We start from the raw sequence: 18,304 nt of genomic DNA on the forward strand, positions 1-18,304 counted from the left end.
TTAACACTTGGTCACATATTTAACCGTAATAGATATAACTAAAAGATTTTTGTCCTTCATGACAGATTGTGATTTTTTTATTTTTCCTCTTCCTGTTTCTACATTCTTGCAGCAAAATTCCTCTTTTTTAAAACATGGTAAACATCCTCTACAGTTTGTTTTTTAATGATTTGACTGAGAAGAAACTCTCTTTGACATGAAACGGCAATTGATCATCGTCAAACAAATTAGGCCCCACCTAAGCACTCTACCTGCGACACATTAACCAGACCTGAGCACTGATTTGTTGGCTGCAGAAATCCAGTTGTTCCCGTTGGGCCAGTTGCTGACGGCCAGCGCGCAGGTGAAAGGGAGGGACTGATCGGGCCACAGAGACATGAGAGGAGGAGAAAAACGACAGAAACCAAAGATGACTGCGTGAAGCAAAATGGATCCAACCAAGTCCAGGTAAAAATTTAGATTTCTTTGTTTATTAGAAGAAAATGGTTTCAAAAAGGATCCTTGTACGGTTATTTTCTTTATATTAAACACAGTCCTGTTGGTGTTTTAGTCTAGAAACCATAACTCATCTTCTGGATTTGGCAAATTGTTTTCAGAGACTTTAAAAAACTCAACAATCCTGCATTAATGGACCTTTATTAATGACTTAAACCCACAAATCTACAGTAGCGACATATTCCTGATGTTTTCAAAGAGTTTGACAGCCACCAGGTTGCTGCAGCTGCTCATAATACCTTTGCGTCGATCACTTTAAGTTTGACAGCATAGCAGCAGCTGATTAGTGCGGTGTACGTGTCTCCATTATGTCTTCTTGTAAGAGTCTCTTTATTTCTCACGCTGTACAAAAATCACAACCAGAGCACCTTGTTTGAAAAGTATTATTTGTCTTATTTGTGATTTGTTGTATTGAGTTTCCTTGTTATAAACAGCATTTATTTTGCAGAAATAGTTTACTAAAATACAGTGAGCTAAAGAAAATGCCTCACTGTGGAACTGGATCTGGATTTCCTGATGTCCAGTTATAAAAGTCTGGACATCTTTTATAACAGATTGGATATGATTTTAATTGCTGATTTTAAAAAAGGCTTACTTGGTTGGAGATGCAAAACATTGTGTGAGTTATTTCCTCTCTTTCTAGGACAGATTGTTATCTCTGTGCCCTACTTCTGTTTTCATGTTCCAACGTTATCTGCTTTGTTTTACATGTAATTCTACCATCAGACAGAAAAATGTACTTTTAACATTTTAATCCCATTATTTTTGCTGGTTTCCAGAAAATTACAGGATACAATATGTATCCCTAAAAATGTTTTTCATTGAGAGGTACATTATTTCAATTCATATAAGGCAGTTCTAGTCATAACCAAAGCTGTTTCACAGGCTTATTAACCAAACTGTACTCATATTTATACACTAACGCTCAAATTAGAGAGCAATTTGCCCCCAAAGCATCACAAGCCAATGTTCATCAGACATTTACTTACAATCATAGCTGCACCCACAGTGGTTTTCCTTACAACTGTAGCTTATTAAACATGAAGTTTTAAACAGATATCCTGTAGGATCTGTCTGTGTTCATGAGAAATGAATCAGCATTTGCCAAAACAGCTACTTTATTGGTCTATAAAAAAAACTAGTACATATGTTCCAGATTTCTTGAAGGTTTTCTGGCTGAGTCACATCACCAATTTGCCAAAGCCAAGCCTTGAAGTTTCATCTCAAAGCATTTAGACTAAACTAGCTGAATAATTTCACGCCTTGTCAAGTCATGTCTTATATGAACCTGCGTTCGCCGTGGGAACTGCAGACTAGCTCAGGCATTAGACGGTGCTATTGTGAATAAAACAGAACAGTCGTGTTGTTTAATATGTGACGTGACGATCACATGTGGCTTTTTAACAGAAAGTTGTAAACAGATTCAGTTGAGTAATATGGTGTCTCTGTGTGGATGGTGCACAAAGTAGCAACAAAATCAGACTCAAATGTCTGACTGTGTTCCTCAAGAGGAAACTCAACAGTCACAAAGTAAAGCCAAAACATCAGAGCAAAGATTCTGCATTAGTATATTCAGCATTATGCAAAATGTATTTTTGACTATTTATTTTTAATCAGACATAAAAAGCTTATAAACCCACAGGAGGAACTAAAAGTGTTTTTACACGTGACAGACGACTTGGTACAGGATCCATTTTAAACAGGATCTTTTGATTCCAGTGGCTTCTTCTTTGGCTGAATCTATTAAAAGTATGAAGATAACACTGTTTAAAACAATATCTTTTGTTTAAGGGGATCCCAAAGAAGCAATGAGGAGAAAATTTGGAATCAAAAGATGAGCAATCTAAAAAGATGCACTTCTTAGCTAAATGTAATCATTTTCTCATCTACTGTATTTACTGTAAATAGAGATTTTTATAAGTAACTTGGTCTATAATTTTTGTTTTAAATATTGAAATAGTAAACTTATCTAGTCAAGCGATGTAAAGATTAAAATTGTATAGTTTCCGGCATGTTTGTGAACATATATTAAAATAAACCAGTTATCTTTTATTAGAAGTTTTAATGCTACCATCTGTTTCCATTTGCTCTGAAATTTGAAGCCTTCGTATGTCTACGTAGAAGCAGACATACCAGAACTGTAACAAACCACACGTCGACCCACCATCATTCTTTCATAAGTTAATGAAATATCTGCAGCCTTTAAACACCACAGTCTGTCAATAAGTAACGCTGTGCGCCTTTCTTCAGCCTGTCCACAAAAATGCCGTATGTAAACAACGGGGAGTTTGAGTCAGTAATGAAGGAGATGGTGCAAAGACAAGACAGCCTGAATGGAGAGAAGCAGAAAGACGCAGAAATGGATGTTGTGGATGGGCTGCCAGCAGACGTAACGCACCGCAGGGGGTCTGCAGATAAAAACAAGTTCAGCACATTTAGCCACCAGGCAAGTTGAAAATATCAATACCAGCTTTTTACTTGCATATCTGTAATTTTCCTGTAACTTTTGATGGAGGTTTTTCCCTTCCATGTCTGCTACTTTTGATCCTCTTCTCAGTATTTAATATATTGTATGATTTATATGAAAACAAATTATGTAATTGTTTTATTCTAAAAGTATTTCTGTATTTATTTAGTTTAGTTAGTCTGTTTTTAAATTAATATAAAAAATGTACTGAAATCCAAGTATTGAAATGCTCTTTCATTCTTTACATTTCATTCTTTGCATCAAAGTTGTTTAAACTTTGATGCATCTTGCAGCTCTTTAATTTTCAAACTATATTCTCTTTATGATACTTGTATGATCTGATTACTTTTTCACATTATAGATATTGCTACAACATTAAAGTGTAAAATATGAAATCCTTGAAGATTTCATATTCCATTGCAGAGTTGAAAGTGCAAGTCTTTAAGAACTATAAGAAGCATTTAATACTTTTAGACCAATTGTGACGCACAAACATTGCCTAACACAAGAATTCAAAAACATTTTGTTTCATTACAAGAATGAAATTCTGGATGTTTGTATGTAAAAGGAAAACATTGTTAATTTTTTTATGCAGCACCTTTTACTTTGACATCTCTGAATAAAACCTAACCCTCTTAAGTAAAAGAATAAAATAATTTAGTACATTAGGAATTCAATTTATCAGTTTATGTCTAAATTACACTGCATAGAAATGCAGCTGTTCATTAAAGGCCTCGGAGGTTTTTTTTTAGAGAACATTAGCGCAAAAGCAGCCGAATTAGAGAGAAAGTTGAGGAGAAGTTAAAAAAGTTTAACATCTCAAGTTTGAACATCTGATGGATTCCTGTAAATAGAAAGAAAGTGCTACATCTGCAATCCTTCCAAGAGATGAATATCCACCTGAACAGACAAAACAAGCCATGACTATAAATCAAAGAAACAGCCAAAAGGCCCATGGTTGCTCTGGAGGAGCTGCAGAGATCCACAGTTCATGTAGGAGAACAAATCTGACTATTATGGAAGAGTGGAAGAGCAGAACATCGTACATACTAAATACTAGTATGTAGAACAGTAACACATCAGATCACCTTGAACACACTGCAGTAAAACATGGTGGTTGCAGCACCATACTGCTCACCTTCCAGCTTAACAATGACTCCAGAAATACAGTCAGAGGCATGACGAAGAGCGCATTCATGTGTTAGAATGGTCTAGTCAAAGTCTGGACTCAAATTGTGAATCTATGGTGAGTTTGAGCTATTTAGAAAACAGGAATGGGCAGATATTCCAGTGTCTCAATGCTTAATGCTGGTTTAGACAAACGTTTCTCAAAACACCTGCAACTGCAGTCAAATGTGTTTCTACATTGGTATTGAAATCCATCCCACAGGTTTCTGAACTTTATTTCCACAACTTGTGTTTTGCAAATGCATAAGTTACTCTTTGTAGAGATGGACATTTATCATATCGTTTATCATTTATTGTGAGAAATGTTATGTTTCCATGTTAAACTTCAGTTGTTGAGGTTAGATTTAAGACAAAACTGGTAGCTACTGTTTGTTCCATGAGAGTATCAATAAATATTGGTACATTTAAAAACATGACTAAATGTTGTCACTGTGAGCAGCTTCGTGGTATAAATAACTCTTGTTTAAGTAAGTGGCATTCCTGTTTTATATGGGAATGCTTTTCAAGCAGTAGATTGGTGTTCATGGGGCAATGAATCCTGTGTCACACAGTCAGTCATAGAGTTGCCAAAATAAATAAATTCCACGGGTTGTAACTCACTAACTATTATTTTTCTTTTTCTAGAGGAAAAGCAAGATGAAAGTCGTGACTGACTTTGCAACCCTGAGTAAAGTAAATTCATCAGGAAATAAATCCAGAACGCCGCTGAAGCAGGTGTTTGGCAGCCAGGGAGTGTCAACGTCTGAGGTATTGTTTTGTCTCTTATTCATCAAGCTGCATTTCTCACACACCATGAGACAGATACAGATCTGCTCCAGACGTGTCCACCCACACCAACACTTAAAACAGTGCAGCGCTACTTGTTCTGCTTCTCTAGTTTTCTTTTTATGTGACCACAAAAATTCACAACATCCTTTATTTTCACAGGAACTGCTGTTGCATTCTAGCCTTAATGTTTTCTGCTCCTTTGTGCTGTCCTGTTATCTCCCCCCTCATAAACAACATGGCAGGATTTATTAGCCAAATATCTGGAGGCATTTACTGTTCCTGCTGACCTGAGCTGGAATTGGATGGAAGAAATTCAGGGAACAGCACTGGAGAGCAGCTGGACAGAGTTGGTGAAGTCTCACACAGTAAGAAACATTTTTATCTGACTGTTTTTCCTTTCAACACGTACACAACTCAGGAGTTCTGCAGAACGTTATCTGAATAAAATGTTTGCTAAATTCAGTCCTCCTGAAGCTTGTTTGTAGAGGAAGTAGGAGTGTTTTGTTTCCCCTGTATCCTCATTGCCTTCTCTGCTCCGTCTGCTCACGGCACACATTCCACAAATGTAATTAGCTGCCACTTATTTAATCTGATTCAGACAATGGCAAAGAAGCAGAGACACCAGCAGGCGGCGCTGTGGGAGTTTGTACAGACTGAGCTGATCTACATCAACAAGCTGAAGATCATCAAAGACGTAGGATGTCGCTCTCCTCCTGGTTTTATCACAGTGTGTGTCAGAGCTGAGGAGGGATTTTCTACAGGATGTTTAACAAGTGTGTGTCTGGTTTTCACAGTTGGTTATTGCCGCTCTGGTCCACCTGCACCAGAATGACTTTCTCCAGGAGGTTAGTCTGCAAAGCATGCAACTGGAATATTATATGCAGGCCTAGTTTCCACTGCTGTGTTCTGCTGAGCAGCAAAATACACAGGTTGATCTGAAAGAAAACTCAAAAACATCAGCAACAGGAACATTGGTCTCCACAAAGTTTCCACTGAGAAGACGGAAACTATCACAAAGGCCAGAGAGTTAAAATTTAACTCTGGTGTTTTGGTTCTACTTCCTCCAGGTGAAACCCAACCAGCTTTTCTCCAACCTGCCCTCCATCCTGCAAGCTCACCAGCAGTTCTGGCAGGAGGTGGTTTATCCCATGTTACAGGAAGTTAGAAGAACTGGAAAACCTTTTGACCCCATGATGCTGGAGGCCGGATGCCTGCAGGTACGGACTCATTGTCTGCAAGTCTACAGTGACACACAGTAAATGATGTTCCTGCCCAGTAGCTAAATAAATGACTTATCCCCACACCTTCATTTTTCCACAGGTGGTTTATGAGTAGGCTCTTTGCTCATGGTGCAGAGATGGGTTTGATTATTTCAAATAAGTTTGAATCCATGTGATAAAGTCGACTTATTCAATGACGTGCAGTGCAGAATTAATCTGTTCAAAAGTTTGGTTTAAATCAATGCTGTTAAACTCAGTTTCAATTTGGGACATATAAAATATATGAATGTTCTTAAAGGGCCAGTTCTGCCAGAATATACTGATAAAAGTCATTTAACTGCTAAAATATTATTAAACAGCAGTCCCTCCAGGATCTTGGGATTGTTTTGTGGCTTTTTGTATTCAAAATGTTATATTTTGTGGTGCTAATTTAAAACATTTGTAAGGAATTTTTATACTTTTGCTAATGCATGATGCTAAATGTGACCTTTTTCATTACTCACTGTATCGATCACAGACTATAGCTTGACATCAAGTAAGACTGAGTCAATTAAATTGTTTTTCTTTACCAATTTTGGAGAAAAAAAAGTGCAGTGAAATCAGTGGGGATTTTGTGTGAATTTAGAGGATTTGTGAAAAACTGGAGGGACTTATTTATGTGATTTGGAGTCTCTAGGGCCACATAAAAAGCTACAGCAGGCCAGATTTGACACATGTGGTTTAAATTATGTTAAGTTTGTTTTCATGGGGTTCTTTATGGCAGTCAGTATCTTACCTGCAGTAGAGAAGCAGTCAGACTTAAGATCCTCTCTAAACCTGTTTTAACTGCACATTTTAATAGATCAAACATACATTAATATACACAGTGTAAATCATCTCAATACTAGTGTAGAAGCTAATATTCAGACTTCCTTATTTCCACTCTTGGGGGTTCAGCCAGTCAACATCAAGAAAAATAAAAGGCTCTCATGGATTTCTCTTTTGCAAATAACCAACAGCTTGTCAGCTAGATGTGTAACTAGATATTCTAGCTTTCCCAGCTGCATTTCATACGGACATTTTAGATATTCTTACCTTCCTAAAATAATAGCACAAGTCACTTTTGTAAAAAATTACTTTAAAGTCAATTTTAAAGTCGTTTTTGCCAAATGATGATTTAGTTTAAGCAAAAAAAAAAAACAAAACAAAAAAAACACTTTTGTCAAAAAGTTGCTTAGGCCATTATTTTAGGACAGTGGTGCCCAAAGTTGGTCCTGGAGGGCCGGCATCCTGCATGTTTTAGTTCTCTCCCTGGTTTAGCGCACCTGGATCAAATGATGACTTGTAAGAAGGCCTAAGAAGAACATTGACAACTTGCTGGGGAGGTTGTTGGTTCTACCAGGGAGAGAACTAAAATGTGCAGGACTGACTTTGGGCCCCGCTGTTCTAGGAAGATGCTGATCTGCTCTATAATCTTCCAGTAGGAAAGTTTCCCACCAATAATTTGAAGTTACATTACACGAAAAATCCACAAACATTCATCTGTGTAGGCATATTTTCACCAATTTAACAACAATCTGAATACATGATGCAGTAATAGGGTCTATGATGCATTTGTGCAAGCTGCATATCAAATTAGATTTGTATGTAATGCAAAAGTGCAGGCAATAAACACACTTGAAGTTAAGATTATAATCGCTTCTTCATAAAATAATGGATGAAACAAACCCATGCATGCTTCATGAGCAAGACATTACTGGAAACTGGTGCCTGTCAGGCCCAGTTTTGCTGTGTATGGAGAATTATAATGAAGTAGAGAGGCAATGCCAGCATTTAAATCCAGATATGAGTTGTCTTCTGCTTTTGCACCAGTTCCACGATCGCTTCTTGGCCTACCGTCATTACTGCTGGGAGGAGGAAAGCAACATGGAGTTCGCACGAAAGCAGATGGAGAGCAACCCTCATTTCTTTGCTTTTGTGCAGGTAAAGCAGCACCAGTATCTATAGAGAAGACAAACAGTCACACCAACACTGAGAGAAAAACTCCCACACTTAGCAACTTTTACTTTGGTGAGATCCATTTTTAAATCAGGTAATTGTGGCGCTGTGGTTACTGACGTTTTTGTAACCTAGTAGGAGGCCAAACATGAGAGCTTTATGTCAACCAAACCACTTTTCACACCAACATCTTCTCTGAATGATTCAGATTTCTAGATCTCCAGCAATGAGTCCTGAACGTTCAGCTGGAAAAGGGACTTCAGGGTCAGAATATGACATGCTGCAGCTCTTCTCAGCTTCATTTTTCACACCTTTGGTTTCCAGGCAAACCTTTACTTCAGCAGGAAATAGTGACTGAGAAGTTTAAAAAGGTGGTCTAAGTGACACAGAACAGGAACCACTAACACTTTACATTATCATAAACACTTTAACACCTTTCAACTTTAATGCAAAGTTGCATCAAAACTTGCATTAAAAGTCAATTAAAAGACGTCTTGCATAAATTACTGCATTACTGCAGTGTGTCAGAGAGACAACCAGTCTGCTGAGATGCTAAAAAGTCAATTTTGTTTTGAGTGCGTCGTTCAGCTCCTCTGCATTTTTGAATTTTCTGTCTTTCATTTTCCTCTTGACAATCCTCCATGGTGAGGATTTCAGGTCAGACCAGTTTGCTGGCCAATCAAGTGCAGTCATTAAAGCAGGTGTTACTAGTTTTGGTTGTGTGGGCAGGTGCCAAGTCCTGCTGGAAAGTTAAGTTATAGTTTCCAGGAAGCTTGTCTTCAGATGGAGAAAAAAACAGCTTTTCCTTTTCCTAGCGAACGTCTGTGAAGTTTTCAGACCAGTTAAAGCTTAGTGGACCAACACCAGCAGATGACACGACTCAACAAATCATAACTCTCTGTGGAAACTTCACACTGAACTTGAAGTGATTCTGTGCCTCTATATTGCTCATCCGGACTCAGATATTTATTTCCAAATTACTTGTAAATGCTATTTTCATCTGACAAGAGAATTAAGCAACAGTCCAGTTATTCTTCCTCTTTTAAACTTCAAAAATTTTCTGATGTTGACTTTGGCTTCGTTGAAGGAATGTGACGGTTGTGGCTCATATCCTGGAAACGCCTGTGTGTGGCACTGACTCAATTAATTTTCACTATATTTATATAGCACAGCGCCAAGTCACCACAAATGTTGTCTTTAGACACTGAACAACAAATAATTTCATCTCAAATGCGTCTGCGTATGCCGAGAGTAAGCTTTTTCAAATATCCAACAATGAATCTGATTGTTTTTGTTTTTTTGAGAGACAATACAGAAACTATCCGCAGTGAAACACACAATAAGAAACTATCTATTTAACTGAGCGGATATCTCTGTGTTTTTCGACTTGTCCAGTGGGTGGAAAAGCATCCTCAGGGAGAGCGGATGCGACTTGGAGACATGCAGGCCAAACCACATCAGAGGATCACAAAGTATCCCCTGCTGCTCAAAGCTGTGCTCAAAGAAACCCAGGAGCCTAAGGTGCAGCAGGCCCTCAGAGCCATGGTGAGGCTTGATCCAGCACTGCTACTTCTCTCCCTACAGCTGCTGATTTACCCAACATATCATGTCTTTGTTCCTGCTTCTTCCCAGCTAACTTCTGTGAACAGCTTTTTAGAAAGCATTAATGACTTCATGCAGCATAAAGACGAGCAGCTCGCTCTTTACGTCTCTGCACAGAAGATTGAAGGATATGAGGTGGAGGCAATAAATGAAGAAATCGACAAGGTAAAACGACTTCACTTTGAGGATTTCTGTAAATAATTTGATAAATATTTTTGTATCAGTGCATTTCTGCTTTTGAGTCTCATTGTCGTTTTGTTGTTCTTTTGTTGTTCATTTGATGGTATTTTGTGATCATTTACAAGAATTTTGTTTATTCAAAACAAAATCCAAAGTTATAGTTCATTTTTATTTTCAGTAATATCCACTTTATAGCTGCTTTGTCCCTTTCTGTCTTTATCAATTTTAATTAAGCCCCCTTGTGGTTGCTGGAGGATATAGCAACAAGCCTGAGCAAACAGCATTTTATTTTTAAGATGTTTATTACTTTTTAGTTTTTAAAAAAATAACAGCTCATGAATTCTCACTTGCTGCTTTAATATAGGTGCAAGATAACATTAACACTGCAGCTCTAACAAGAGTTAGTTTTCTGCACCTGAAACCAACTTAGTTTGCAATAAAATGCACTAACCCTGTACTGTACATGCAACCTTAACCCAAATTAAATTCAGTTACCTGTTTTTTTTAAAAAATAACAGAGATGTTCAAATCTTTTTCAACTCCTAGGGTTTATGGTAAAAATATGACATAATAAACAAATAATCTGAAAACTAAATGTTGTTGTGGTTGACAGATTGTCCGAGACGTCTACCACTTTGACCTGACGTGCCCCATCAGAGGAGTGGGCCCCAAGGTCGTACGTAAGCTGCTGCTGGAGGACAACCTGAAGATACGAGGCTACAAGGCGAGTGCAGTTTATCCTGGCAGGTTCTGTTGTTTTAAATATCGATTCCAGTAAATATTTGACAGAAATGTTTATCTTTTTACGCATAATGTGCTGCAGACGGAAGTGGTGGCTCTTCTGTTTTCAGACGTCCTCCTTCTGACTAAAGTGCAGAAAAAAGCGGAGCGACTGAAAGTGGTTCGACCTCCTCTGGCTCTCGACAGAATGAACTGCATCCCTCTAAAAGATGGCAGTGGGTAACACTCTCAACAGGACGATTGTATCCGAACGTTTTGCTCAAGACAATCCCGAAACCATGAGTCTTTTGTTTCCCATTTTCTTCAGACTCATTCATTCTGGTGGAGGTCGGTGAGCTTCAGTGTGTGATGAACGTCACCATCCTTGTGACCAGCAACCCAGAGAGATGCTCCTCTTGGGTCAACACCATCAAGTCAGCAAAGGTGATCAAATCCTTAACATCTGCTATGGTCAAGACATTGTTAAAATCATTCCTCTATTTCTTACGGTTTAAAAGAACGCAGCCCCCAAAGGGACAAGGGGCAAAAATGTTTCGTTTGCGTTACCTTGCAAAACGTTTGTGTTTTCTCTCAATAGGTTTTGCTTTATCTTGCAATAATGTACTAATCAGTTCATGCAGGATAATTTAATACTGCAAGACTTTCTTACGGTGGCCATTGTGTTTTCTGCTACAATATAAGGTTTTTGTGAGGTTTTTCCATGTATATCTAGTTTGTTTGTGAGATATCTGAAATTTTAAATCTTTTTCTTGAGGATAAAAATGCAGCACAAGTGCAAAATGCAAAAGGAAAACAGGTTAAATATGAACAAACTTTCCATAAGAAAGTCTCCTCATTCCTAATTTGAGCATTTAGGCAGCGTATTCTTGACACAAATTCTGTTCAAAATATTTAACATTGTGTGATTGGTCTGACATTTGACGTGACTCTATTTGCTACACTACAGCTGTGCACAGAAGGTCTACGCTATTATGACAAAGGGCTTCAGAGAGCGAATGCTGTCCAACAAGATCTCACGTTCACTGAGATAATCTAAGAAAAAGTGTTTCACCTTCAGATAAAAAGATCAAAACTGTAGATTGTAAAAATTCTACAAAACATTTATCATCAAAATGTTATTATTACTGCATTTTGTATTTTCTCAAAAGCATATCCTATGCAATCAAAATATTATTTTTGTTCATTTTAATAAGCATTTTCAACAGTCTACTTTAGAAAAGTGAAGCCCAGGTTTAAACCCGCAACAGAACAAAAGGATGAGTATTTGAATTTTGATCATTTCAATAAGATTTCTGTCCAAATAGTGTCCTAAACCTGTATATAAATAGTTGCGCTAACTCATTGTTAAATGCTTCTTTATTCACTCTTACTTTATCAGGAAACATTGTTGGAGATGAGGAAGCAAGAGGATAACAGACTGGACAATGTCAGGTCACATCAGCGGGAGATCAAAGTTGCTGTAGACGTCAAGAATGATGACATGGAAGTAGAGGAACAACCTCCCATGAAGCCAAGGCTAATGAATGAGCTTACTGATGTAATAAGTAAACGTCAATCTGTCAATGGATCTGAGGAAGCAGATCAGGATCAGATGTCCCCTAAAGACTCTGGATTACCTCCTAAAATCCCCAAACCATCGGTGCGCAGGAACATCCCGACTCGACAGCCGGCACGAAGAGAGCAAGAGTGGATAGAGATGGGAATAAAGAGAAAACCTTTGGAGGAAAATGAGAAAATTGTTGAGACTCCAATGATGAACACACAAAGTACTTTGAGGACGCGCAGCGAGCTGAACGTTTCTAAACTCAATCATTTCGGTCAAAATGAAGCAGGTCTAGGAATATACAACCCAAAGAGACAACCCATTCGTCTAATAGATGAACTCCCAGCTGTTGACTACCCAACAGAAGAGGAGGTCACTTTTCAAGTTCCTCACGAACCAAAAATTATGTCCAGGCCGCAGTTTGGAAAACCACCTGTAGAGAAGCGATTATTAAGAAGCAACTCAGAAATTCAGTTTGTGCCGCAGGACGCCAGCAGAACCTCTTCCTCCAGTCAGCTTGGGCATCCAGAAACTCCTGCTGATGGTACAGGTTTCCCCCAAAACTTGAAGTCCCCTGGGTTACGGAAAAGGAGGCCAGGCAGCACTAGTCAGGGCCCACCGACTCCGACATCCAACTTCCTCAATGATCCGACACTAAATCTTGCGGCTCCCGACAGTTCAAACTCCGAGTGCAGCATGCAGGTGAAGAGAAGCTCCCTTCCTACTAAATTTGATTTAGATGTCCAGCTGGGGGTCAGCCAGAAGTTGACAAAAAGCAAGCAAGCTCCAAACCCATACCCAAAGTACTACTCCGATGTTGAAGCCTTTTCTGAATCTGAGCTGTCAGAATCCAAATTCAACAATAAAAAGTCAAAATTTAAAGACTTGAGGAGCTCTTCCAGTCCCAATGTGCTCAACAGAGGAGGGCAGCGGCCTCGCAGACCCTCAGACAGCTCGTACATATCACACAAAGAACAGGAAACTCCCAAATCAGGATACACCCTGAAAGAACGCACCTCACGAGTGGAGGGAGTCTTGGAACGAGCCAAAGAAAGGGCAAAAGACAAACCTGGAGTGAAAAGAGACAAACAGCTACAAACAAACCTACGGTACCTGCGTCCTTCCTCCCCATTTCGCAACGCCCCATCGCCAACGCCCAGTGAGGGAGGTAATGAGACGGACCTGGAGGAGGTGGCGCTGATCAGACCCAGAACCCTCACGGTGAGCACAGGATGGAAGGAGCAGCTGGTGGACGGCGATGAGGACGACAAGAGCAGCGGGTTAGTAGGACACACGTCCCCTGTTTGACATATATTTAAAATCATGTTGTTGTACAGAAGGAGGTCCAAACATACTTCGATCAAACATGTTTGAAATGGTGACACATTTTAAAGGGAACTTCGCATTTTGCATGTTTTCATACTTCTATTTTGGCTTCGAGTGCTTCTACAAAAAACACTAAAAGGAAAAACAACAAGCCGTTTCCTGGTGAAGGAACTCAAAACAGAACAGATCAGATGAAATCTCAGTATATGAGAATAAATTTGTGTTTTAAATGTAATTAACATGTTTTCATAGCCCACACACCTATCCTAGATATTTCAAGGAAGTTTAATAGGTCACCTTGTTTTTTGGTGTCTGGAAATGAACTGTTTAAAAAAAAACTCCAGATTATTAAGTCACAACGGACAATGCGCCATTACCTGGCAACACATGCAGAGCTCCAGCCTGTTTTGGTCAGCTGGTTTTACCGCCTTATGTGCCGTACAATGACAGCTAGAAGTGTTTTGTTGTTAACTTACCCTCAAGAAATTACTTTCTGCATTCTTGTTGGTTGTCCAAGAGGCTCTACTTCTGCTTTTCAAAGATGTATGGTTGTATAATTGTACATCTGTTTGCAGCCATTTTCAAGTGTGAGTTGAATTGGGGGGCGTGGGCAGAAGCAGCTTATTTGGTTCAAAAGTGACATGAGACCTTAAAGCAGCTCAAAATCAGCAGACAGATTATGATTAAGCTGTAGAGAAGTTTAAACATGATTAGATAAAAATCCCAAGCTTTGTACAGTATAGCGCTTTTCAAGCTCTTATAAAAGAATGGGAAAAATAAGACATGATTAAATTTGATAGATTGTTTTGGGGTGTTTTCATACAGTCAGTAAGACTTTTATTCAGTGAAAAGTAATGACAATCTTAGCAGGAAAAGATCAAGTTTACTTCCAAATAGACAGAACATAAAGTTCCTACTTTATATGGTTAAACTCTGCATCAAAAGTAAGAAAAATACAGCTATTTTTCAGTTTTCATTTATTCCATGTTTTTATATAAAATGGGTCTTTGTACTTTACCTTCTCCATCTCGATTTTATGTGCTGTCTGAATGCATCAAAGAGCTTCAAGAATCACAGAATTAATTATAAGTTGCAATATTATCGGTTTCATGGCAATACTTTATTAATCTTTATTCTTCATCTGCACTCTCTATCTGTACAAACTGACAGTTAAACACTGAAAGCCACAGAATAAATATAATCTAGAGCATCAACGTTTCCACTGGCCTCAGTGTTTACAGATACTCTGTGGTGATGTTTGAGCATCATGGCCTGAAAAATTTGCATAGCTGCTGATTATCTGATGCACACTGCATTAATGCATGCACAGCATGCTAGCTCTGCCACAGCTAGCATTCTCTCATAACTTTGGATTCTATGTGAGTTTAAACTCTGTGGTGTAAATTACTGCATGCATCTGTGTAGTCAGCAGTACAAATTTAAAACGGCTGGAGTTAAAACAGCCTGATCTTTTTGTTCAACAGCAACCCGGGGACGCCTGCTCAACGCATTGGAGTGCCAACTACCAAACGACCGCACAAAGCCAGAAAAAAGTAGCTGCGATTCTAGAATAGACAAAAAATATATCTATATTTTTCAGTGGTGCTCATTCATCCCCACATTCTGATGCTGCCCTGGGCAACAGCATGTCTGACCATATCACCACAAGTAAATTTTTAAATGGCAGTGTATTTTGAACAAACATATTATACACATGACAGTGATTTCACATTGTTATGAGAACAATGGTGAAAACTCCACAAATGATGACCCACAATTTTGCACTCAATTTCCTTTAAAGGAGAAAATTGTGTAACTTCCTCCTTTAAATCATTCAATTTCAGTGAATGCATCAGATTTCTGTAGAACTGATTAAGACATTAAGGCATTTTTAGCCAGAAGTGTTGAAACAGGAAGATGTCTTAAACATTCAGGGTCTGGGTCTGTGAGACAAAAACTACCACAAGCTTCTTCTCCTTCCCACGACGCTTGGTTTTATGTAACATCATATAAAAACACTTACAGCTTTTCTGTGCAAGGTCATAAGATGTTAAATGATTGCATTAACATTGTTGTCACTCTATGTTGAAGAAATTCTAATTCTTTTCATTTGTTTTAACAATTGGAGTGATTGAAACTGTGATTATCTGAGAACATAATCCACTTTAGCTTCTTTTTTACAACTTTGTTCATCCATTTATTTCACAATGTGCTGGTAAGCAACCCATGGATCAAAACATTTCATCCAACTACCATTTTGTTGAACCGTGGAAACTGTGATTTTGTATTTTTGGATGATTTTGGTTCTATTTTGCATGTTTATGTTGTGTTGTAGTTTCCTCAAAAAGACACAACAGTCCCTAAAATGTTGCTATTAGCAGATACTTAAAAATCTGCAGCTCAAAGTTCACTCTGACCACATTAGTCTGGTGTTCTCAGTCCTGCTGTTACTTTGGAGATGACTTGTTACCAACATTTTATTTATGCACCGTCAACCTGTATCTATTTGACTGCTGAGCTCTAATATAAAACGCTGCTGGAACATTTTGTAAAATTTATTTCTCAATCTGTCGCTCCGTCTCGTACTGAGATGAGTTTTTGAGGAGGAGTGGGCCGGTAATCTGCAGACTGACATGTGAGAATGGAAAATTGAAAATTGCTGCCTTGCTCATGTTTCTAACCACACCACTCGGTTCGCATCCTGAAGTCCTCACCAGCAGGCTGAATAGGTTTAGCTTTTTCTAGAGACATTTAGGTAATACATTTATTTTATTCATAAATTGGGCGATATTTTCTGTACTTTAAGCACTTTTCTTGTTTGCCTGATAAAAGTTGTTGCCTGATTGCAATCGTTAGTTGTTGATTATAAACAGTTTCTAAGAAAATCAAAAGTTTTTAACTGTTGGACAACTGCACTGATGTATTAGTTGCAATTCATCCCAGTGCAAAGGTCAATTTTAATGTCTTAATTTTGGTTTAATTTAACTTTTAACCAAGATTTTAAAAAAATTAATTAATTAATTAAGTCAGAGTTTTCGCTGAAAAACGAGAATGGAGCTCCAGCTTAGAAAAAGAAAGTTAATTGCTAAATGTAATCAGATTAAGTTTGTCAGACTTACTTTATTTATGTTTGTTTAACAAGACAACTTAATAAAATTAATATATTTACTTAGATAAACTTAATTTGATTACTTGTAACATGATAACTCATTTTTTAAAAGTTGGATCACTACTTTCTTTTTGCAGTGTCAGGGTTTTGTTGATGACCCAATTATTTGACTCAGATCTGCTGGAACAGAGACGCGTCTAAAAGTTGCAGGAAACTGGCCCTCAAATGCTTTCACACCTGTGCATTAGGCTTTCACGCTCATATATTTATTATTATTAACATACATGCCCAAACAGTGTTATCACATTTAACTTTTTATTATTTTTGTATTTTCATAAAAAATGTGAAAATACAAAAATAAAAAAGACAGATGAATTAAATTAAATCTATCCAACAAAACACCAAATGGTTCTGGAATAAGGCTTCTCTAAAGGTGCATCTAGGTCTAATTTGTCTTCCTAAAAGCTCTCTTAGAGAAACTGAATCATACTTAAATGTATTTTATTCATTAATAAATTCAGGACTTGACTTGTGTTGTAACAATGTTGTACATTCAGTTATCAAGAAAATGCAGTGCCGTGCAAAAATATTTATTCCCCTTAAACTGTTAAACCACAGACTTGAATGTATTTCATTCAACACAAAGTTGAGTTGAAAGAAAATGATGATCAAACTTGTATTACAACTAAAAATCTGAAAAGTGTGGCATGTTTTTCTGTTAAACTCAGTATTTTTCAGAGCCACCTACAGTGACCACAGCTGCAGGTTTATTGTGATGCACCTGGTTTTATGTTTTCTGGACTCTTTTTATGAATTAGCTGGTCACTGAAGCCCAAAGGTTGCACTGGAATCTATTTAAAAGTGATTTATTTGTATTCTTTCATTTTACAGTTGTGGGTTTTTTGTGTGTTTTTAACATAATCTCAAAATAATGACATTTGCTGTTGTGTGAAACATTTTAAGGGATTTGATTATCTTTCCACTGCAGGTATTTTTGCCAATTGTACACATTGACAATATGAATGAAGGGAAATCAGCTGCTCTACAAATGGCAATATAACAATCTGTTGCCATGTCTGCTTTGTTTCAGCAACACCATCATGGATGGCGAAAACGTGGACTGGAAAGGCTGGTGCTTAGATGACGACGAAGTCATGGATCACCTGAGCCCCAGAGGGGAAGGATTGATGGAGGGAATCAGCAGGTCTCTGGCCGACATGGGCCGGCCAGAGATGTTTCCGGGTCAAGATGACGGAGAATACAGTCAAGTGTAGATCTGTAATCTGACCGGTCCCCTTCATTTAGTCAGATCAAGAACTGACTCCGAGCTCAACATTTTTAGGGAAAACAAAAGTAAAAAGATTTGTGTTGTTGCACAAGTAGATACAAATTATGATTTCTCAGTATCTAAATATATGAATCAGAGTTGATGTGTAAAGTATTGTAACATAGTCAGAATCAAAAATATACTGTATATGTTACCATTTTTAAAATGTAGATTTTCAGTGTGTGTTATTTATCAGATGCGTTGATGTTTTCTCATTCAGAAGGAGAATTATGTATATAACAATTAAAACCAACTTTATTTCTGTTAAGTGCACTTTATTTTTCAAACACTTCAGCCACTTTCAGAATGGGGCCAAAAAAAATCCACAATATTTACATCTGAAATAAAGTATAATTACAGT

At 37.8% G+C, this 18,304-nt stretch overlaps 1 protein-coding gene across 1 annotated transcript; it reads left to right on the forward strand.

Annotated features, from left to right (window-relative positions):
* Positions 1-184: 184 nt before the first annotated feature.
* On the forward strand, positions 185-17,977 carry plekhg6 (pleckstrin homology domain containing, family G (with RhoGef domain) member 6). The gene is made up of 15 exons (XM_055047727.1): positions 185-447; positions 2,746-2,941; positions 4,775-4,897; positions 5,161-5,283; positions 5,517-5,612; positions 5,713-5,763; positions 5,986-6,135; positions 7,990-8,100; positions 9,511-9,660; positions 9,748-9,882; positions 10,511-10,621; positions 10,721-10,853; positions 10,946-11,061; positions 12,017-13,461; positions 17,707-17,977. Exons 1-15 carry the CDS (start codon positions 428-430, stop codon positions 17,888-17,890), a joined length of 3,144 nt encoding a protein of 1,047 aa, XP_054903702.1. The 5' UTR covers positions 185-427; the 3' UTR covers positions 17,891-17,977.
* The last annotated feature ends 327 nt before the right edge of the window (positions 17,978-18,304 follow it).

This window comes from Poeciliopsis prolifica, unplaced genomic scaffold (assembly GCF_027474105.1).
Source record: "Poeciliopsis prolifica strain line A6 unplaced genomic scaffold, Auburn_PproV2 SCAFFOLD026, whole genome shotgun sequence".
NCBI classification, from domain to species: Eukaryota; Metazoa; Chordata; class Actinopteri; order Cyprinodontiformes; family Poeciliidae; genus Poeciliopsis; species Poeciliopsis prolifica.

Excerpts from the sequence above, each read along its gene's own strand:
- plekhg6 (XM_055047727.1), top strand. The coding sequence starts at position 428 with ATGGATCCAACCAAGTCCAG. Across the intron at positions 448-2,745 it reads ATGGATCCAACCAAGTCCAG|CCTGTCCACAAAAATGCCGT; the intron begins GTAAAAATTTAG and ends GCCTTTCTTCAG. Across the intron at positions 13,462-17,706 it reads GAGGACGACAAGAGCAGCGG|CAACACCATCATGGATGGCG; the intron begins GTTAGTAGGACA and ends GCTTTGTTTCAG.